Source organism: Perognathus longimembris, chromosome 28 (genome assembly GCF_023159225.1).
Source record: "Perognathus longimembris pacificus isolate PPM17 chromosome 28, ASM2315922v1, whole genome shotgun sequence".
Lineage (NCBI taxonomy): Eukaryota > Metazoa > Chordata > Mammalia > Rodentia > Heteromyidae > Perognathus > Perognathus longimembris.
Genome location: NC_063188.1, coordinates 86,363,812 through 86,387,030, shown reverse-complemented (window position 1 = coordinate 86,387,030; position 23,219 = coordinate 86,363,812). Strand labels below are relative to the sequence as shown.

Genomic DNA, 23,219 nt, shown 5'->3' with positions numbered 1-23,219 from the left:
GGATGGGGTCTCTGACAGTAAAGTGAGGTCAAGGATAGGATGAGAACCAGCTGGACCCTGAATTCCTGGGACCTTCAGTTCACTGTTTAAAATATAATGGTGGGCTGGGGATATGGCCTAGTGGCAAGAGTGCTTGCCTCATATACATGAGGCCCTGGGTTCAATTCCCCAGCACCACATATACAGAAAATGGCCAGAAGTGGCGCTGTGGCTCAAGTGGCAGAGTGCTAGCCTTGAGCAAGAAGAAGCCAGGGACAGTGCTCAGGCCCTGAGTCCAAGCCCCAGGACTGGCCAAAAAAAAAAAAAAAAAAAAAAAATATATATATATATATATATATATATATATATATATAATGGTGACTTCATGATGACCATCTAGAGTCCTAAAAAGGCAATGGTCCTTCAGAGGAAGGCTGCAAGACTGGCCCAAATTGGGTGGGAACTTTTATGTGGGAATCTGCCAGCAAGGTCGGTGTTGGAACATTCTAGAACTGACTGGATCAGTTCATTCTGTCTTTCTTCCTGGGGTTCCCACATACCCAAGAACTCCTGGCCCCAAAAGGGCCAGGCTGAGAACAAGACACCACTGACCTCGTTCCATCCTGAGCACTGCAGTTGACATCGGCGCCATATTCAAGGAGGTGGCGAACAATGTTGAGCCATCCCCTAGCACAAGCTTCATGTAGGGCACAGTAACCTGCGTTGTCACGGTGATTCACATCGCAAATCTTGTTCTCCAGGCAGTACAAGACCACTTCCTGCAAGAGGGGACAGGAAACCCTCAGATCATACGGTGACATCATGAGCAAGACTTTTTCATATGGTTGGAAACATATACCCGCAGGCCCCAGCAGCAACAAATACCTTAGGGATAGACATGGAACATAAAAGGCTTGGGGACAGAGACAGGGCTCTGCAGGCTGGTGACTATGTTTTGAAAGCTGGCATGCTGCCCTGCCTGACTAGCACTAAGGAACTTAGGCTTCAAGTTCACCCAACCTGCTCTCTGCTCCCAGAGTCCCCCAGAAAGCTGTTGAGAGGGTACAAGTTCAGAGCTGGTATGGAAAGAGTGATTTGGCTATAGCTATTTCAAAGGACTAGAGCATTCTCACTCCATGAGATGGTAAGAGTGGATGATAATACACGTTTACATCAAGGGAGGGCCAACCAATGGCAGGTGACGGATTGAATGAACCAAAGAATCAGCCTCCACTAAGAGGAGGTGAACCCTTGCAAAGTCCAGGAGTTGGAGCCTGGCTGGCAAAGCTTGTGTGATTCCTAGGATTCAAGCGCTCTTTTTATATACCAAATATGACACGGAAGAGGGCTAGGGATGTAGCTCAGGGGTAGAGCCCTTGGCCCGCAAAGGTATCTGGGTTCTATCCCCAGTATGGAAAAATAACAAGGAAAGACGACAGAACTCATGTTGAAGCTGAATCAATAGAATATCCTCATTGTAATGACAGAAATCCGATAGACTACATCTTTTGACCTACACATCTTAAGAACATTAAACAAGCCTGCCCAGCTCCCTTTGTAGAACGTGTTATGTCAACAGTGCGCAGAACCATTGTTATTAATCTTACTTCTTTGGCGTGCTAAAATATTAATAGGAACCGCTCCCAGTAAGCAGAGCAATAATTTATTCAATGTTTTATTACCTTGATTAAGAAAGTTTTCAAACACAGCACAGTATCTGCCACTAGAAAAATAAGTGACAGTGTTTGCCTCTTGAATCATGCCCAGCCGAGAGCTACTGGCTTCCCAGACAACGGGATGGACAGTGTGGGTGTCCCACCAGGGAAAAAGGGGGGTGGGGTCCCAGTGGCCATTCTTCATGACAACTCTTAGGTAATTCATCGGTTAGATTAAAAATTAAGGCCTTTTCTGGCCAACCAAAGGCATGCAGTGTTTCTGAGAAACCTATGCCCTTTCTTAGGAAGGCTCAGTCAAAGGTGAGCATTTTCCTGGGTTTCTAACTAGTATGTTCTAGAATGTTCTACGCACCCCACCACTACTCCATGAGCCTTAAAGCTGCATGCTAGTAAAACCCGGCTGTCCGTGCCCTGTAGTTTTAGATCTCTAAGGCTGCTGCCTTCCAAAACAAGGGAAGGAAGAGCGAAGGCATGCCCACAGCCCTTCTTCTTTCAGGTCCTAACCTGCAAGGAAGCTCACAATCCTCCGCAACCCCAGGCCACCTGCCCTGAGCACCGGTATCCAGGATACCGCATGAAGCCGCTGCTCTTTTCACAGGCCCTCACTAGCCAGACTCGAGTGGATGGTTTCAAGCTAATGAGTTGTGTGCCCCAGTCAGGGCGAAACCCTGTCACGTGACTCTGGGATCAGCTCTAAAGCATCACCAGACCGCTGTGCACAGATCAATTTACTCAGATCCCGACGGCCTGCCTGGTGTCCTCTCAACCCAGGGTTTATTTGTTCTGACAATTATGGCCCTCACCTGGAAACCTTCATTGCTGCTAGGGCTGATGGGAGGGAACCTAGAAATGGTAAGGACATCAAAGTGCCAAGATTCAGTCAACTCTCTCTTTTTCTGGAGGAATGGCACAAGAGGCAGGAGCAACCTCACAACCAGGTGAGATGCTTTGCTATGGTCCATGGTCCATCCTAACTCCACTGCATTGCTAACATTGGACTCATTCATTACCCCCCCCCCCCAACGAGGGAATGTCTCAGTTGATCCCCCAGGAGCCTAGGAGATAGCATGCAAAAACAGTGGGCAGTCTGGCATGTAACACTTTGGGAAATCAAGGCCTAGATGGGTTAAGCCCCTCAATCCACATGAAGGCCCAAGGAGGGCTCTGGCTGGAGGTGTTTTGATCCAGCTGTGGGCAGCCAACCACTAGATGCTCTTCTTTGGGGATCAAGTGGGCTGAACACCCTCTCCTTTGCTGTCACCATCAAAGACACGGGTGCAGATGTGATGCCTACCTCACAGATTTCCTGGTTTATTTCCTATGCCAGAAATGGGAGCGTTTGAAGGGCAGCCCAAGCATTCCCAAACAAAAATCAAACTGTTTTTGTTGGACAATTCTCTGTTAAGCAGCTATAAGCCCAATGCCATTAACTGCAAAATGTAACCATAAAGGCCATAAACCGACATTGTTAATTAATTAAATGCCTCATTAACTTTTTTAAAAACATGATTTATTCAATTCATAGAAAATTTAACCATCACCACTAAATGTGCAAGCATGTGGTTGCACACTGGCAATTTAGCCTCAGAAACAGAAGCGTCCTTAACAGGAGGGGAAGGTGGGGGGCAGGCGGGTTAAGGCACATCAGAAGAGAAGATGTTTTAAGCCTACAGGAGTAACAGGAAACAAAGCTCAGACAGGGATGGCTTTTTTATTGCCCTAGAAATCTTTAGCCAAACAGGAAACAATGGCAAAGACTAACTTCTGGAAAACTCTTTCCAAAGCTGTGCACTCAAACAGCACAGGCAAATAGGGAAGGCAAATTGTCCTTTACTTTAAAAGGTTTGAATTGCCACACTGAATGGCCCCCCATACCAACATTTTAAATTCTGCTTAAAGAAATTCCAGGAAGTTGGATTCACAGTGAAAAGCTTTATCAAGTAGTTAAAACATTCCACAGGGAAACTGCTGACCTGTGGAATTTACATTTGAAAGGGTTGGGGGTGGAGTAAAGAAAGTCATTCCTTTTTTCTCCTCCCCCCCAAGTGGGGGGGGGGTGTCTTAGGCCTTGAACTCCAAGTCTGGGCACTGTCTCTGAGCTGAGGGCTCTCCTACTTGCACCACTTTCAGCTTTTTAGTGGTTAGTTGGAGATCCTTAGACCTCAGCCTTCTCAAATAGCTAAGATTATATAGGCTTGAGCCATAGGCGCTTTGGCTACCAAAGACACTATAACCTAAAAAAAGAGTGGGATCAAGTGTTCCTTCGTTCAGGCTTCAGATCCAACAGCTGGGTTTCTTAAGACGACTCATAAGGTCTGGGAGTGTGGGTGAATGTAGGAGGTCTCCTAACTCTTGCCTTCTCTGGTCATAAAGAAGTGAGATGGGTGGAAATATACCAAGATCAAAGGCCAGACACTGGCCCACTCTCTAGGAGGTCCTTCCCTCTCTCCTCCTCCTCAGGACTCCAGAGTTTGCTTGGAAGCTCCTGGCCAGCATGCGCGCTGGGTAGCCCTGCCAGTTGAGAAGGGAAGTAGCTCCCTTGTTCTCCTAGGTAGTAGCTGCTGCCCTTAGCTAGTGAGGAAACTGACTGCCATTTGGAGTTAATCCACAAATAACCAAGCTAATTACCAAATGCTTCCAGTGAGTTCTCTCTAAAATAATCCAGTAATCACACAAAAAAAGACATGTTGGCTCAAACAAACAAGAGCATGTAGAGCCCAAAAGACACCCGTAGCCTCCGCGGTAAGAACTGACTTCCAATTCCTGCACCTCAACCTTACAGCCATGCGTTGGGCTGGACACTGGGTCAAGGTGAGAAGCCTGTGGCTCAGTAGTGCCACCCGGAAGAGACACAACGGGCAAGCAGCAATTAAGGCATGTGGGAGCCAGGGCTCCTGACAAACACTACCAGCTCTAGCTTTGGCACATGCCAGTCTGGCTCCTCCACCGTGGTGCTCCTCAGCTTCATACCTCAACATGCAGCTTGCAGTTTTCAACTTCTAGAGGGCTGATGCCAGCATAAAAAAATGCTGTTGCCCTGTGGGCTATTACATCACTATTTCAACCAACAAGTGGGGGGTGGGGGAGCTCCAGCAGCAGAGGTAGAAAGAAGCATCTATTAGCTCTAGAGAGTTTGAGGTTTGGAATGGCAGGCAGTCCTGCCTACAAGGGGCGGGAGAGGGAGAGAGAGGGAGAGAGAGAGAGAGAGAGAGAGAGAGAGAGAGAGAGAGAGAGAGAGAGAGAGAGAGAGAGAGAGAGAGAGAGAGAGAGAGAGAGCACTTATAGTTTCCTCATCTGTTAGTGCGGTTATTACTAGTTACTAGTATTGATTAGTCACTGGAAGACTGAAGTGAGTCAGAGTTTAAAGTAGCACACAGTAGGAGCTTTCCTGGTCACAGCACAAGCAACACCAAATAGAGCTAATCGAATATCTCCTCCCTTACTAATCAGAATCCAAACAGGCTTATTAAAATTCCCCTGGTTGCCAAGGCCTGGGTTATGTCAGCCTTTCTATCAGAGATAAGCCGTAGCAGCTTACCTGCCTCAACATGAACTTAACACCAGACCCAGCACCCAGAGTGGGGCTCACACAAACAGCACCCCCCCCCCATGTACAGGGAGTGGGCTCTGTTCTCTCTGGCCTTCGCTCCAAAGCAGCCAGTCCTCACCTCCCCCACCCCCACCCCAGCCTTGGAGAAGCAGCTATAGTCTGCTCAAGCCAGCAGCCGACTCCTGGCACGCTCACCTCATAGCCCAGCCGGGCTGCTCGCTGCAGGAGGGTCTCGCCGGCGTTCTTGTTCACAATTAGCCTCCGTGCCTCGGGTGGCATGGGGCGAGACTGGGTGGCCTCTTGAGGGGAATTGGAGCGTGGCAGCTGTGTGGCCTGGGAGGCTGGTAGCAACTGTTGCAAGCGATCGAAAGGCTTGGGCTCTTGCTTGGCTGGTGACAAATCGTACTCTGAACTGGGCTCCGGCCTCTTTCTGAATCTCCGGACAGTCACCTGTCAGAAGATCAGTATAGTTAAGGCAGGGTCCCTTCCAATACCTTTTGCCCTATTCCCTGAGGGACAAAAGCCTATAGAAAAAGACACCCCCCCCCCAGATATTTTGTTGTAGGGGACAGGGCTGTCAGGGGAGGAGTCCAGAAAAGAAGAGTCATCTCCCACCCACCCCACCCACCCCCCGCCGCCCAACAGGCCATAGAGAAGTGTGGTTCAGGAGGTACCTTGCCATCCGTGTTTTCCACGTAGTATTCCCCAGGAATTGGCAAGCTCCGCCTGGATTCTTGAGGTACCAAGTGCTTGGTTTTGCACAGTCTCTTCCCGGATGGCTTCTCGCCGTTGTCCGTGTATTTCTGCAGCAGGGAGGCAGCCTGGTAATCCTCTTCCTCATCTGTGCACAGCACATCTGTCTTCTGGCTTTCTTTAATTTTCTGCTGTTTGGCAGGCGGCCTCGAGGCTGGCGTGCAGCTTGGCTGAGTCTGCTTTTTGCCGCTCGCATTGGTGGATGAAAGGCTCTTTATGGGCGGAGAGGCGGAGAACACAGGCAAGCCTAAATGGGGGGGGGGGGAATGGCGGAGGGGGGGGGAGGGGAGAAGAAGCAGGCGTTACACAGTTGTAGCCAGTGCAGGAAGAAAAGCCCCATTGTTAGCACTGATCACTGGAGCTTCAGTTTTTAAAGATATACCAATTATGTTTTCAAAGCATTAATATTTTAATTATCCCCCATTCAAATGGCAAATAGGTTAACCCACAAAATGCCAAGTGGCAAGTTTCTTCAAAGGGCCAGGACAAGAGGACAGAAGCCAGCTCTTCCTGCTTCCCCACCCACTGGGCCTGGTGGTGCTCAGGACCTGGTGAGAGCTTGGGAGGCCAGGAAGGAAGCGGGAAGGACTTGGTAGCAGGAGTGCACGGACTCCCTGCCTGTCACATCCTAGTCGAATCAACTTCCAAGGCCCAAATCCCCCATGCCAAGGCCCTTCCTGCCCTCCAACAGCCGGCCTGGCCTCTGCATACCTTGGTCATTGTCACTGGCTTTGAGGGACTCTTCCGACCAGCCTCGGTTGCCTTTGGCCTCTGCCCTTTTCCTGCCAGGTTTCTCTTCGGTGAGGTTATTCCCCTGGGCTGTGACCTCAGGCTGAACTGCCTGGGTCACTTCCTTCCTGCTTTGGCGGCCAGGTTTGCTCTCTGCTGCTGACACCTGCTGCTCCCACCGTTCTCTAAGGTGTAGCAGGTGGCGTTGCTTTTTAGGATGGAGCCCTGTTAATTCAATGCACACCTTCAGGTTGGTCAGCTCACTATAATGTGGGTCTTCTAAGTGGTTAGAGGAACTGTTTGTCATTTCCCTCTCAGGCCAGTCATCTAATGGAGAAATAACTACAAATTAATCAAAAAGCCCCCTGGGGGGGAACAAACTGTCTTAATACATCACTAATGGGGGGAGGGGGAGGGGAGGGGCGTGGCCACATTCGCTGGTCAAGCAGGTGGCCTATTTGTCTTGGGCCACCCCACCCCCTGGGTTTGGAAGGGAGGGGAGATGGGAGCAGAGTGGGAATGGCAGCGCCCCCTTGGCTCCCCTCCCAACTGCCTACAGGGGCAGTGCGCCCGCAAGTCCACACCTCCTGTCCATCCGCCCACCCGCCTGCAGTGGCCGCATGCACAGGCCTCCCGAGCAGACAGCGAAAGCGCATGCCCAAGCCGACTGAGCTCACCTTTGGAGACCCGTCTTCGCTTGGCTTTCAGCAGAGGGTCTTCTGGCAGCTCTTCCACAGCAGTCTCGGTGTGGCTGCTGTCACCTGAGACTTTGCGCTTCCTGTCCAGCCGGAGGGCGGGACTGTGCGGCATGTCCGCAGCCACCTGGTCAGCGGGCAGCTCGCTCCCAGGCGTCCTCTCCACGAAGTACTTCTCCACAGGGAGATCTTTGTCCTCGGGGGCTTCAAAGGAATCGTGTTTGTTTCCAGAACTGTACTCGCCTGAAGGGAGGGAAAGACAAGAACACAAAAGTGAAGGAACGCCCAAGGTGATCAGGGAGTGTGACAGATGCTGGTGTGCACGCCGGGGCTCCTTCAGAGCCCCCAGAAATGGAATCTTCTAAAGGAAGGGCTGGGCTGAAGCCATTCGGCAAGGGCAGCAGGAAGCCAGGCATAGGCCATGCTCCCCCCCCTTTTTGTAGTTGGGGCATGAGGGGACTCAGAAAGGAGCCGAGGCACCCGAACTCTTTAAAGCACTCTAGGCCTCTCTCCGCAGCAATGTCCAACCATGCTGGGCTGACCTAAAAATCTCTATGGAAACATTTGCTGAGGTCATTATTTGGAAATACACGGGAGGATGATACAGGGAGGGGACCAAATATCTCTAAAATGGCATCTACACCAAGGTACCACTTGTGTCCCCTGGGGAGATGATGACGAAAGAGAGGGGGTGGGGTGGTGCTGAAAGACAGAAGAGTGCTAGGGGGAGGGGGGGAAGCCAGGCACAGGCAGAGAGGCAGGGACTCCTAGTTCACGTTCAAGTTCACAGACAACTTCAAAGGCTTTACTCACAGGCTGCACACTGAAATGCCTATCACTGAATCAAGGGACTGTTCCTATTTCCTGTCCAAAACAGGGGGCCCTCCACGGGGGACTCTGGTTGGTCATCTCACTGGGGGGTGGGGGGGGGAAGCCCATTCCTACATGCAAGCACTCACAGTCAAGACCCCACCCCCTTCATGACCCTTGGTGTCTGTGGTAGCCGGGCTAGAGCTTTGCAAAACTGCTGGTTGCAGCCCCCCCAGTGTGGGCTGCTTCTGTTGCCTGCACTTGCAGGGGAAGGGGGGGGGTGGAGAGCGGCACAGCAGCTGCAGGCACCTGTTCTTTCAATCATCCAAACCCAACATCACCTCCTAAGAAACAAATAGCTCACCAGCTTCTGTGCTAATCACATTTTCTCCCAATACACGATAAAATATAAATGACAACACTGCAACAACCCACTGCAAGGTTCCGTGTTCATCTTTGGCCCACTAAAATGCCCCTGCAGTATGGATCGACCCATGCTAGGGGTGCTACCTTAGTAGCACTGAGGTGATCTGCCAAAGGAAGCTTCTAGATGAGCTAAGCATACGTCTCCTTCTAGTGCCACTACGACATTGGACTAGCTTGCTCATGTCCTGTCCTTCTCTCCAGGGGGTTATCTCCCAGCATTTAGAAGTGGTCAGCTGCGAGTGTCACCTTGAGATACACAAGACTGCATCTCCTCTCACTGAGGAATGTCAACCCACCCCTCCCCTTTCTCATGTTGGTGCATCATATGGAGAAAGAAGAGCCTAGCAGCCAGGCCCCTTCTGAGAGCTGTGGGGCCACCTGACCCAAGGACATTGGCCCAAACAGGCTCCCTACCACAGAAGAGTCCCACACAAAGCCCGCAGCCTCCACTCAAATACATTCAGGTTGCAGACACCTCCGCTCCCATGAAAGCTGACTGGCCACTGTACTGAGCCTGATGGAGAGAGGGGGCTGCTTTGTTACTTTGGGAAGTAACAGTGCCACTTTAGAAACTCAGCTCCCTTCAGCTTTAAGACCAGAATGATCCAGCTAGCTGCCCCACTCAGGCAAAGGAAGGGGCCACAGGAGGCTAAGAAAGATGCTTCAAATCTGAATTCAGTTCTGTAGTTTCAACTTTGAAATGTCACAGTCCCCCCACCATCAGCAGCCCCTCTCCATTAGCAAGACCCTCTCAACCCTAAGTGGTTTGGTTTTTTTTTTTTTGGAGGGGGGTTCACTTCATCTCATACTTGAACTCAGGTCACATGTGTTTGTCTAAGGCATTGGGGGAAGGGATTTGTATCACCCCCAAGAAAAGTACTTGGAAGAGGTGAAGCATCAATTTTTGTTCTTCCAGACTCAAGGAGCACCTCTCCAAGACCCCTGGTCTTGCTACCTGTGTCTCTTCTGGGGCTTCAATCTGGGAAAGACTACCTTGTTGGGGTGCGAAGGGCTGACTTCACACCCCATTCACAAGGAAGTTAGCAGGCAAGGCTGGGGAACACTGCACACCATTCCGCATCCAGCTATGCCTGTGCTCAGTCCCTTTCTATCTCATGCTGAGGAACCCCAGAGACCAATGCCCATGGTTTCATTATTAGGGACTCCCACATGCCCCCACACCTCATGTAGCTGCTCCTTCGTCCACCTGGAAGTCTCTCAAGGCAAAGGTTCCATCCATTTCCCTTCAGCTAAGGTCCCCAAGGCCTCGTATGAAGGCAACCATGAGCCATCAAAGCTCCTAAAGAGCAAACACCCATCCTTCTCGCTCTAGCGCCATTCCTGCAGGCTCTGACTTTGACTTCCTTAAACGAGGTCAGTCCAGTCACTAGCTACTACAGGATTCCCTGGAGAGCAAGGGACTCCACACTGCTGTTACCCGCTGTTCCTCATGTTGTTCAGGGCGGAACACTTGCTCCCTGTAGCATGGTCATCTGCCTTGCAGCGCATGCATCCCATAATTTTCCATGGTTATGCCAGTGTAACTCAGAGGCATCACCATGGCAACATTTACATGTCACCATAGCAACAAAGCAACTTTGCCACTGTCACAGCCATGCCCAGTGAGTCCTAAATACCGTGGCAGAGTTTGAGACTTTGGAGGGTCAGTGAGGAATTCAAGTCCCCTCTGCAGGTAGCTCTGTCTCCTGCATGGGTAGGCTGGGATACTTTTGTAGCCTGTTTATAACCAAAACACTGGCACCTGTCTCTGTTCCAAATTAAAAGTAGTTCATAAAGCTTGTGAGAAATTTCCTAAGCCAAGAAGTCCTGCCCAGCCTTTCCTCCCAACTCCTGCTCAAACATTGCCAATGATCAGGTTCTATGGCTACCAAGTGGCTGGCACGGGACACAGATGGTCATTTGTGTTCAGGAGGCAAAAAAGAAAAAAGTAAATAAAAGGCCAGTGTTTCTTTGTCTCTCCACATGGTCAAAATGCATGGTTCCTCCCAACAAACTTTCAAGTTCAGAGCCTCCTTACTCATTCGCTCATCTTCTACAATGAAAATTTAACTCAGGAGCCAGGCATAGTAGCTAACACCTGTAACCTGAGCTACTTGGGTGGCAGAGAGGAGGTGGATCACAGTTAGTGATTCACTAACACAAAGTTCCCAAAGCCCCATCTCGACAAATATGTATCTATAACCCCAGCTACATACAGGGAAGGCATAGGTAGGAGGTTAGAGGTCTGAGGCTGACCTGGGGCAAAAACCAAGACCATACTTGAAAGGACTAGGGCTGTGACTCGGGTAGGACATCTGCCTAGAAAAACCCCATTACTGTAAAAAATAAGCAAACAAAAAAGCTAACTCTGCCTCCATAGAATAAAATGAAATTCATTCACTTCCTTACATAAGCTCCTCTCCCCAACAAGATACCCTATGACATCACAAACCACTGACACTTTATTAGCAGAAAGCTGCCTCCGAAAGGGAAGGGACTGGAGGAGAGGAGACATCATGGATTCTTTGGTGAACTCCGCCCACCCCAGCTGCCACAAGGACACACAGCTTTGACTCTTGCCCATGGTTGCATGTGTGGGAAATGAAGAGACCCATACAAAAACAGAACCCAGTTAACTCGTGCCTGAATCCAAGCATTGCCCCTCTTCTCTCCTGAATGAGGTGGTGGCAGCAACAGGAAAGGGCAAATGCTCCTTTAGAGTAGTCCGCCTGGTTAATGGCAACTCCCAAATCCCCTGAAGGTACTAGAGAGGACCCCTCCATCATCTTCAAAATGAACCACTTGCCTTGCCCACCTCTCCTGCTTTTCTCAGTCATGGCAGAGCACTGGGTGGAGTCCTGGATCTTCAGGTTGGCTGAAGAGGCAGGGCCTTCATGCATCATCCTGCCCTGGGGTTGTATCCCCCCGCCCCTTTCTACTACAGCTTCAACTCAAGGCTTCATGCTCTTACTTGGCTTTTTTGCTTATAGCTAGCACTCTACCACTAGAGCCATGCCTCCTCACCCAGTTCTCATTCTAGGTTCCACAGGAAAAACAGAAAGGAAGTATAGAGAGGGGGGAGGGGCAGGGAGGGAGGGGGAAAGAGAGACAGAGAGAGAGAGACCTTTTTGGGGAACACATCGGGTGAAGCCAGATCCCTGAGTTTGAGGGCAATGACTACAGTGGAAAACCAGAGAAGGGCTGAAAGATAAGAAACACCTTCCCCCAAAACCCAACATGCCCACTCCTTGGATCATCTGACAGCCTTTCTCCAGAGCTGGTGAAAACATTTTAGGGCAAGTCAGAAAAGAGGTGGCTTTGTTGACCACAATATCAGCGGAACAAGGCTTTCTTTTTCGCACTTTACCTAAGAAGCAGTTTGGACCCTCCACTGGCCCTTGTCCATTTCACGCATGAGGTCAAGAGGAAGGAAACTTCAGATACACCGAGACGCCCAGCCCAAGTGGCCATACTTCAATGGAAAACCTACAAGGGCAGTGTCCCTCAACACCACTAACTGGCCTTTCCATGTTCACCAGCACACCCTAACTCTCGGTCATCAGTGAGGTTTCTGAGGGCCAGAGCCATCTTCAAATCTCAGGCAAGCTTGTCTCAAGAGAAATACCTCCTCAGCTGGCTGGTTGACACATTCTATACCCCGGGGAACCCAGGAAGCAGCTCTGGAAGTCAGGCTTCGTGTGTAGGGGGGTGGGGGTGGCTCATGGTTGGGACCAACGAGTGTCCTGAGGCAGGTACTTTTTTCTCTCCACATTTCACCTCCCAAGACTTAAGCCACCTTATCTGGTGGGCAGGGGCCCCTTGTCATAGGTCACTTGCTCAGATTCTGCCAACAACTCTCAGAGATGATAAACAGCGTGGACTTAACAAATACTTTCTCTCATCTTCAAGGTGCCCTCATCCTACCTTATCTCAGCTCAACAAAACTATGATCTTGAGGAAGGGGGCGGGGAAACCCAAAAATAAATCCTTGCCATTGTCACTGTGGGGGTGTGGCAGTGGCTGGGAAGTAGCATTCCACTGCTATAGAACCAAGCGATGATTCCTAATGCCACCATATTGTGTACTAAGGGCCCAGCGTTTCTTTGAAGGAGAGAGGGCATCTGTTACAGGTGTGGAATTCCTAGCTAGCACACGTTCAGAACGCTATTCCAGAGTTTCTCCAAGTAGTGAAGTTCCCAAGGCCATTCTAGATGAGTCACTTCCTCTCACCTCCCTGAGTCCTGGGAGCAACGCCGCTCCTTTCTCACTGACAAGGCCAAGCAAATCCGCTTGAGTCTACTCACATCTCTCACTGTCGTTCTGGTCAGCAATGGCCTCCTCCAGGGCGACCGACTTTGGCTTTTTGTCCTGATTTCCTTTCAACCTTTCCCAGTCGGCTGGGCTGAATTTGCAGACCTCGGAGTCTTTGGTTGCTGGGTGGCCACCTTCTCTCTCTTTCATCTCCAACTCTGAGAAGCGCATCATTGCACGCTAGAAACAGAATGGAGACGGAAAAAAAAGAAAACACAACAACCTTACCATAAAAGCTACTTCATGTGCCTTACACTAAAGGAAATTATTTTCAAAGGAAAGTTTGCCCAAAAACCAACCACAATTTATGAGATATAACTCAGATATTTTAAAGTTTAACAGATAATATTTAAGAGTTATGGATATGTAAGTAGTCACACAATTCCTTATCCATAAAGTCATGTGCATAGAAATACAGATGCAGTGTGTATGTGTAGCCATACACACACTATTGCAAGAGAGACAGACATTCTCTTTGGAAGGTAAATAAAACAAAACAAAAACACAACGCAAAGAAAACAAAAGAAAAACACAACAGAAAAGAAACAAAATGCACAATGAATAAAGACGACCATGGCCCACAAACTTCCCTTTGTATATTTGGAAATGAAATTTAAACTCAAAAGGTTTATGGAAGATTCTAGTAATAAAAATTTGAAGAACTGACCTCACAGTAAGCAGCGGGTAGACATAAAATACTGTCCTCTTGTAATCCTTCCATCTATGTAATTAAAATGGGCACTCAATGGATCATTTAGATAACTTCATCCATTTTTATCAGCATAAACCAATTTTTTTCTTAACATTGCAAAACAATTTGGCTTTATTCATCTTTTAATTAAAAGTAAAATATCTTAAGGAAATTCCTATATAACATCTATCATAATTCACCAGCAAATTAAACACATACTCTATCCCTTTAAGCGAGCTTGTTCTCTTTTTTCCTGTCTTTTTGGTGAAAAAAAAAAATTGCACTATTCCCAGACATGCGGCTGTTAGGCATCTCCACCAAAGTATCAAGTAAGGCATTCTAAGCAGTGTTTTCTAGATACATTGTTTTAACAGGCAGAGAAATCAAAGCAAATTGATAGGTAAACTCATGCAGTCTTTAGACAGCCCTCATAATCATTAAAACTTGCTATCAGCATTCCAGTAGAGTTCTCTTATAATCTACAGAGTAAGTAACTTCTTCAAGTATGTATCCTGACGTCCTCACGTCCCCTTACTGAACACATTTCATACATTCAAATTACCACAAGCGTCATTAACCAAATCTGCCTGGTGCCCTGCCTGTCTTAGCACATTTCCCCCCCAATCCTCTTTACACATTTGCAAACTGACAACTGATCAAAGGGAGTGAAATTTGGGGGTGGAGGGGAGCTCACCTGCAATGCCCTCTGCTCCCGGCTGAGTTGACTGGAATCGGCATACAGTTCGGTAGTGACACACTTGAATCGGTCACCCACGTAACCCGCCGAGTTGGCGATTCTCTTGGCCAGCTTCGATGGCTTCGGTTTCAGCACTTTGCCATCATTGGATTCTGCCTCCTCAGATCCATCTTTGGTATAGGTGGGGGTGACGTCCACACTTGCAGGGGCACCACCGCCCACACAAAACGGTTTGGGATCTTCCTGGGTTTTCCCAAAAGTTACAGCAGGGCTCTCGCTCCCCAGAGTTGGCTCCAAGAATGGAGTTGCGACTGGCACCCCTAGATTCTCCTTGTTGGTTGCTGTCGGTACATTGTCCTTGCCTAAGCTGAAGACTGGCTGGCCTGTAGCCTGCTTGAAAGGGTAAGCCTCATGGAAGTCACCGATGCGCCCCAGCTCCTCTCGAAGAGAGATGAAATCACGGTGTTGCTGCAGGGCCAGGTCGGCTGGAGGTTTGGTGGGCTCGGCACTCTGGCCAACGCTCTCGGCTGTGAAGCCGGGCTTGGATACATTTGCCTCGGTCTTGGCATCGGCTTCTTCTCGAAGAAGATCCACATAGACAAGCTTGTCACTTTTGACAACACTCTTCCCTTGGTTCCAGCTAGGTGTCGGCTTCAGGTTTTTGTCAGCAGGGACTTCGGGGTGCAACTTGGTGCTGTTGGCCTCCAGCATCTCAGAAAACCGATTGCGGAGGCTTGCCTCCTCGTAGCGGGCTCTCTCATGGGATCGAGACCGCCTCTCGGGTTTCTCTTCTTTAGCGATCTCCATGGGCGTGTGTGGGATCAACATGGGGTGCACCATGCCCAAACCCAGGGCATCTTGGTAGGTCACAAATTCTGGCCGGCCCGTGGGCAGCCCATAGGGGAGGCCTGGCTTTGGAGCAAGGTGCCCGGGAAACAAACTGCCATTGGGTAACAAGACTGGGTGAGGGTACACAGGTCCTTTGCCATGTAAAGAGAGGGGGCTTATAGCAATGCCCTCAGGTGCCGGGTAAGGGAGGTAACTTCGGGGGTAGGGAATCGGTGGGGACCTGAATGCTTCATTTGGAGACAGAAATAATGAACTCGGCGGAAGGCCGTTCTCGTTTGCCTTAAAACTGGGTTCTGGGTTGCTGGCTTTGGTGCCCTTGCTGCTGGTACTGCCATTGTGCTTGGCAGGCGTGGTTGGGGGCTGGCCCACGTGCTGAATGACCGATGGTGTGGTGTCCATGGTGCTCCTGCTGGTCTTGGTGCCATCTGCATTGGCGTTGGGGGCTGGAGACGCAGAGGCAGGGCGGCCTGCGCTCGACACTGACCCTGAAACATTCGTGATCACGGCTTCCGTGCCGCCCATGCGAGGACACGAGGAACTCCGCTGCTGCGGTATCGCCCAGTCCAGTGTCTTGTTTTTCAGGGACAAGCTTTTGCCACTGTTCTCTTCATTAGGACTTGGCCCGGGCACCACCCAGGACGAAGGAGCCGTGCTAATGATCTCAGATCTATAGATAGCACAGCCATTTCCTGGAGGAGATAAGGTTTCTTTTGGAATCTCACTTCCGGAGAGCACTAAGCCACTTGCAGCCCTGCTATGAACCAGGACTGTGGGAGCCATCTTTTTCATGTGGTCCGCTTTGGAAGTGTCCCCATCCACCACTTTAGAAGACAAGTCTAGTGGCTTATCTGTAACGTCTTTGGTAACCGTCTGCTTTTCCAACAGAGGAGGGGAGCCCCCATCTTTTCGGTCTTGAACCGTTGTCTTCCGCAGGTGCCCAGACACTGGCTGGGCACTCTCACTCCCTTCTGGAGCCTTGGGATACTTGCTGTTTGAAAGCCTGGCCGTGGGAAACTCACTGCTGACAGTCATGTATGGCTTCGACAAGGTGACCGAGGGAGAGGTGGAGATCCTGGCGTAGGGCTTATGGAACTCAGAGTAGGTATCTGCAGTGGGCTGGGTGGGGAGGTGAACCCGGGGTGAGGGACGAGGTGAGGGGGGCAACAAGAGAGCTGCGTCCCCTGGCAGACCACTGGAGACTGCCTTGGCAGAGGGCACCCTTGGCTGTTTACTGTTCTGGATGTGAGGATAGGCATGGGAATCGACGGGGTTCCCGGGGCTGACCCCCATCTTCCACGGGAGGCTCTTGTCTGCACAGTGGACTAGAGGTGGGATGGCTGGGGAGGCTGAGGGTGTGGAGAGCCGCATGGGAGAAGCCAAGGATGAGGGGATATGGGGACTGACGTAGTGAGGGGGTGGCAGGTAGAGAAAGCGCTCCCCGTTGGTGCAGACTGGAGAATACAGCGGCTGGGCCAAGCTGTAAGACTGCTGAGGTAGCAAGGCCTTGTACATGTTCAGTGAATACTTATTTGGCGAATCAAGGAAAGGGTAGATGGCTGGCGAGGCCCCCTCCATGTAAGGGTTGACCCAGGGCAGCCGCAGATAGCTAGCACCATTGATGTTGAGTGGGCTCTGTTTATCACTGGTAGGCCTGTCCAAGCCCAGGGTTTCTGCGGTGGCTACAGCACTTTTTTGTATTCCAGGTGGGGTTTTGTATATAGCACTGAAGCCATTTGGGGGCTTTCCAGAGACGGCAGAAGCTTCCACGGTCTCAGATGTATTCGGTTTGAACTGAATCTCTGGATTTCTTTCGGAAGAGAACCCAAGGCCACTGAGAGTGCTTGTGGCTGCCTCCCGACCTTTCTCCGAGCCCAGTCCACACAAACTAGAATAGACGATGTTTCCAGGGACCCGGAGCCCTTCCCGGATGAGGCCAGTGCGCTCCATACTCAGTGCTGCCAGGCCATCAATCCGATGGGCGTTACTGGCGTCCACCTTGGCAGAAAAACAATGTAGTGTTACTTTGGGACACGAAACAAGGCATAGAACCCATCCTGAAGAGAAATGACCAGCTAGGTCACATGACTTTCAGCCTTGATGTCCCCACAGAAAAGGTTAAAGACCAAATTCCCAGACTCTACTGCCCCTTTCTCCTGCTTGCTGCCTGTCTCTTGCCTCAGTTCAACTAGGAGCCAGTAAATCAATCATTGATCCTTTTGGTTTCAAGCCCCCTTACATTATTTCAGTCATCTAGGAACTCTGGATAATCCAACTTTTCAGCAAAAATTCTCTGCTGCAGCAGACAACACGCCAAGTACAGACATTCTATAGGCCATTCTCGTGGGGTTAAGAACGATCACACTAACCCTCCAGGGCCTGTTCAGTGGGAGTGAAGGGCCGTTTTTTTCTTGGATGTAGATAGGTAGATATCATTTAACAGGACAAGAAATGGTGAGACAACAGAACAGGAATGGAGGACTTTGGCTAACCAAATCAACAAAGAGACTAAAGGTCAAACTGTGTTTTGTTTTGTTTTTGGTCTCCCTCCCCCCCACCCCATATCGGTGGTGGGGCTTGAACTCAGGGCCTGAGCACTGTCTGAGCTTTTTCACTCAAGACTAGCACTCCATACCACGTTAAGCCACACATCTTCCAGTTTCCTGGTGATTAATTGCAGATAAAGAGGACTTTCCTGCCTGGGCTGGCTTTGAACCTCGATCCTCAGATCTCAGCCTCCTGAGTAGCTAAGGTTACAGGCATGAGCCACCAGTGCCCAGCATTGGTTTTGTCTTTTGACTTCTCCTCCATGGTACCCAAAGGGATAGTCCTATTTCAGATGTTACTGAAAGATAGGCCTAAATGGGCTACTCAGAGGCAAGAAATATATCCAGTTAAGAGCATTAATGTGGCACGTAGTTTACGGAAGACAAGGCAGCACAAATCCTGCCAGTATCTAAGGGATGGGGACCCATGTCAAAAGCACACACTGCCAAGAAGAGCTTGGGTGAAGACCTTGTCCTGTAGAGAGGCTTTCTCTACTCAGCCTTGAAACATCCTGCCAATGGTATGCAAATTAGTGCATGATTGACTACAGATCGCTGATATTCAGATATCACATCCACAGACATCATTAATCTCTTACCACGTTGTGATTCAAGGGATTCTCTTCCCTCAGTTCCAGTCTGGGTTTTGAAGTGTCACCATCATTTACAGGAATTTTCCTATTTAAAACAAAACAAAACATCAACTTCATGAAAACATTTCTCACTGAATTCACCCCAATGGGGTGAATTTCTAACCCCATGAATAAAAACATCCTTAACCCTCCTTGCCATGACCCCAATGGCATTTCAACTTGCCCTGGAAAAACAGAGGCAGGCCTTTCAAGAATTATAAGCATGTCCCTAAGTGGGCAAATCAGAAATTAGCATGATCACTTCTCCTGCAGGGACTTTTTTTCTAGAAGGTCCTAGTCAATCCTTATAAAGCTATTCTGCAAGGGAGGCATTGAGTAAAATGGCTCAGACTGCAGAGGCTGGAAGTCCCAAGTCTATCACTTTGGTGTTAACCATTTAGGACCAGGTTTTCAAAACTTTCCCCCAAAATGAAGTTAGGGACTAAGTCCTAGGAAAATGGTTTCCACGGTGATAATGAAGTCATATTTAACTGCCTTTATCAAAATGATGGGGGAGAAGGGGAGATACACACTAGTATCATACAAATGTCAGCTGCTCTGGGCTGCACATCTGTGCCAGGCTGCTGAGGCTGCCCTGGGACTTACTATCAGAGAGCATCGGTAAAGAAAGCACCCGGTGCCAACTTCCAAATCCCCAGAATAATGTTGCTGACAAGCAGCAGAGAAAAAAGTTTCATCATTACCCCAAAGAGTAGCTTCAATCATCTACTGTTTAGCTGTTCCTACCCCTCTCCAAGATCACTGATGAGAAAACGTATCACAGCCGATGGGCAACTAAAACAAAGGGGCCACAGGAGGTTGGGGGAGGGGGGGAGATAGAGGGCCTTATGAGACCAGCAGCAGAGGGCAACCCAAAAAAGCCTAGGCTCCACAGAAGGAGATGGTGGCCATCTCCTCGTTTATTACTAAGCAAACTATTTGTTTTAAAAGCACATCGAATGCAGATCCACCTGGGCCCACACTCCTGACATTTAGAGTTAAAGCAGCATATAGACTGGGATTAATTCTCCTTCATAAATATGAAATAATAAATTAAGGACGAAAGTGCACTGAAAGGCCGCTTTAGGGGCTAATCTTTTAAAGGGCGGCAATGCTTCGCTGAGCCAGGTTGCCTGTTAAAACTGTAAATCAAGGGCCGCCAGCTAGGCTATTGGGGAGATCTCTCCCCCAGCCCTTTCAGGTCCCCTCTGGCTGTGAGAAGGGGGGGAAGAGGACCGCCCTGGGCAGGAGCTCTGCTTGGAGGCTCATGGGAGAGAGGAGCGCTCCCTCCCCGGGCTTGGCCCAGGCTGGCATATTCACCTGTCTTCGCTCGTCCCACACATGCGGACCCTTTCGCTGTTCATCCAGCTGTGAACGTTCCCATACAGGGGGGTTGCTGAAAGCATGTCGTCTTCTTGGATGGCAGCTTTGCTTCAAGCGTCTAGTCTGTTTAAAAAAAGAAAGGAAAAAAAACAAAATCCCCGGAGGTTAAGTAAAGGAGAGCCAAACGGGGGACTGAGAAGGCCTCTTTTGAGGCAATTCATACAGGATGCAGACTGTGCTTGATGGTCTACAGATGTCAACGAGCCAAGGACCCACCTGACCCAGGGTGTCAGGAGGGGAGCCATTTAAAACAAGTGTGCAACCCCAGCCCAGGCAGAGCCCACATTGCAAGCACAACCCCACCCTTTCCAGTCTTTGGAAAGTGGTCAGAAAACAATCAATCATTCATTCTCGCTACCGAATGAAGCTTTCATTCAAAGAGAGGAGGCAATGGCAATAGGTACAGGGACCAATAGGGACCAAGGCCATACTGGTGGGCACAAACTGGCCCCTTGGGTGGTGGGTCTAAGACTCAAACTACAGTACGTTTCTAGGACTGAATTTCTATGGCTGTTGTGTGTGTAACTCACAAATGGAGGGTGAAAAAGAGTCGGTGGGTTGGTGAGCGGCCCCACCCCAAGTCCTAGATTAGATTAAGCACCTAACCCGGGTGGTTTTGCCTGGGTGGTTTTGCCTGGGAGCTGCAAAGGGAGGCAGCTGAGTAATTCAATGACGCTTGCTCGCTGGGGACAAGAAATCATTAGTGAGCGCAGAAGTCTTTGCAGCCCAGGCTGATGGGCTCTGAGCTGCTGGCACACAGAGAACATGGGCAAAAGCCACCCATTTTCCACCTCCAGGATGAGAGGGCAATGGGGGGGGGGGTGCGGCGATGGCTGGTGAGGCAGAGGAGCCCAGACCACCTCCCCCCCCCCATTACCTTCTCTGCCCCCCGCCCCCACCCACATCACATTCTAGTTTGCTGCATGAGTGAAGGGTCAGGACAAGCTGCATTTTATTAACAGGATTATCACGGCGCGTGATTTATCCTCGTGCAGGATTTTAATTGCTCTTTGGAGGTTGAGCCGTTTCTTTTGACTGCGCTTCAGCCCATATCCTGCTGTTAAATGCTGGGTTAATAAGTAGGGGAGCCTTTAATGCCTGGGACCGATGGCCCTCGGCAATTCCCTGCTCACAAACACACATCTTAGTTTTCCTTGTCCAGGACAGGCCACGGCATTTTTCCACAAGACCTAAACCTGAGTGTGAAATAACTGGTGTGCAGATATCAGGGGAACTTTTCTTTCTCCTCCCGCACACACCCACCCACACAGTTTCCTAAAGCCCAAATGTTCCCTTAAGTCGACACATTTCCTTTGTTAGCAGGAGAAAATATGCAAATGCTTGCTTTTACACTTTAGCACACAAGCAGGAGCAGACTGCCAGGTCGATTGGTTGGGGGGGGGGGGGGGGACCTGGTCCAGGGAGTCTACAGTGACTGGAGGTGGGGGTGAGGGTGAGGATGGGGGTAGGGCCAGGGAGATTGAATCCAAAAGCTAGGCTGTCTTCGTGCATTTCTTTGTCCTAACTAGGTCTTTTGTCCATCAGCAACCCCCACCAGCCCCATCCACAGAATGTCTGTTAATCAGAATCCACAGGCACCAACACATCACCCATAGTCAGAGCTCAACAATGAAGCTGGAAAGGAAGGAAGGGCCTGGAAGAAGCAGAAATCTGCAGAGGCGATGGGCAGGCTGAACTTCTGAGAAGCGATTTCCCTAGGCTGGGCATCTTTTCTTGTTTAAGCGCTATTTCTACAGCACCTCAAAACAAAAACAAAAACCTGACTGGGGTGTTAGGGAAGGTTGGGGGATGGGTTCATTGGCTTCTTTTTCTTCCCTCCCCCATTTCCAAATATACTAAACAAGTGGGAAAGGCCACCCCATCATTGGCTGGGCAGATCCCAAGACAAATTCCATGGAGTGTCCCCTTCCCGGACTCTTGCTGCTCATTCCCACAACAAAAGGAAGACACTCTGGGTGGCCTAACAGAGAAAGTGGAATAACCATTCCTTAGTGCGTGCGTCCGTGTGCGTGCGTGCGTGCGTGCGTGTGTGTGTGTGTGTGTGTGTGTGTGTGTGTGTATCCTGGACCTCAGGCTGAGGCAGTGGGACTTGCTGTACTACGCCATGTCCTCATGGTACACACGAATGAAATAAACGCAGAAATTCCCAAGGGAGCAAACCCGGGTGGGGGCAGGGCGCAAGAAAGTCTACCTTCCCCATGTCCCAGTTCTTAAAAAGCTGCTTCCCTTGAAACTCCCTTGAAACTAGTGGCTTCCTCCAGATACCGCCTCCTCCTCCCCCGCCCAGTTGTCACTTTGGGAACAAGGATCCCTGAGCACCTGAAGAACACAACTGAATGCTTGACCCTTCTTCCTGCAAAAGGCTAGTGGCTGCTTCTCTGGAAAAGAAGTAGTCTGGCAGTGTCTGGGACCACTGGGCACTGTGCTCCTCACCACATCCCCCTTTCCAGAGCTTGCCCTTCAGAGTTTTCAATATTAATGCCATGCTGATAAATGGCAGCAGGCATCTGAATGAAGTGTTCTCACACACACAGGACCAAGCAGAGGGTTGAGGCCAGGAGCCTGTTTCAGTGTCATCTGGCTCTGTGTGTGTGTGTGTGTGTGTGTGTGTGTGTGTGTGTGTGTGGTTTGGGGGGAAGGGCCTGAACATAAAAAAGATTGAGGGGAGTGGACATTGCTGGATCCTGCTAAGAAGTGTGTGTATACACATACACACACACACACAATATCTTTAGCTGCCCCATGAACTTTTTGTGAACTGTTTAAAAGTGGAGGTCTGTTGAACAAACAGCGGCGCCACTGCCAGCCATAATTTCATTGCAACCAGCTAAGGACTTTTAACTCTTCAGGTGCCTGGCCAAAGATGAGCCTGAGTAGAAAGAGCCAGTGAGCCATGTGACCCTGCCTGACAGGAGGCCATTCTCCAGGGTGACAAACAAGAGTGACTCAAGCCCCCCCAGCAGGAACATTCTCATCAGAGGCAGTTCTGCTTACACCAGCCATTGTTGAAGAACAGGAATTACCATCACCTATACTCAGGCTTCCACTGGGATTTGCAACAAGGGAACAGGATAAGAAACAGGAGAAGTCAAGGTTTAGAGGTGTTCGCCCAACCATTTCTAGAAGCTGCCATTGAAATTGCTGGGTTTTATTTCTTTTTTAACGTCTAAAACAAAGTGATTCCAAACACTTTGCTGACCCTTGGCCATGGGATAGATGCAATCCCAATGATAATCAGAGCACCTACAGTCACTCGGGTGCTATATATGTGAGAGGCTCATGTGCCCTCACTTTTCACTGCCCCCCCTCCCCTGCCCCCCCCCCACAGGCTCTGCTTCTAGAAATGCCAAGATGTGTGAAGTCACTCATGAAATACACCTTACAAGCACCAACCTGTTCCCAGGGCGAGCGGCTAAGGCTTTTACTTTGGCTCTAGGTTTTAACCCTTTTTTGCAAGCAGTGGAGCGAAAGAGG

At 49.8% G+C, this 23,219-nt stretch overlaps 1 protein-coding gene across 9 annotated transcripts in view; it reads right to left on the bottom strand.

Moving 5' to 3' along the window:
- The window catches only part of Bcor (BCL6 corepressor), a 93,224-nt gene that overhangs the window by 4,999 nt on the left and 65,006 nt on the right, over positions 1 to 23,219 (bottom strand). For 6 of the 9 annotated variants that reach the window (XM_048335560.1, XM_048335562.1, XM_048335558.1 and 3 more), the window contains exons 2-11: positions 19,662 to 19,787; positions 18,309 to 18,387; positions 14,315 to 17,161; positions 13,597 to 13,650; positions 12,923 to 13,109; positions 7,365 to 7,625; positions 6,670 to 7,014; positions 5,880 to 6,205; positions 5,401 to 5,655; positions 592 to 758 (exon numbers count right to left, since the gene is read on the bottom strand). In XM_048335560.1, coding sequence (XP_048191517.1) covers positions 592 to 758; positions 5,401 to 5,655; positions 5,880 to 6,205; positions 6,670 to 7,014; positions 7,365 to 7,625; positions 12,923 to 13,109; positions 13,597 to 13,650; positions 14,315 to 17,161; positions 18,309 to 18,387; positions 19,662 to 19,747 — 4,607 coding nt within the window. In that variant the 5' untranslated portion in view covers positions 19,748 to 19,787. The remainder of the gene's footprint in view (positions 1 to 591; positions 759 to 5,400; positions 5,656 to 5,879; positions 6,206 to 6,669; positions 7,015 to 7,364; positions 7,626 to 12,922; positions 13,110 to 13,596; positions 13,651 to 14,314; positions 17,162 to 18,308; positions 18,388 to 19,661; positions 19,788 to 23,219) is intronic. The other 3 variants (XM_048335564.1, XM_048335563.1, XM_048335565.1) reach the window with 3 other exon arrangements.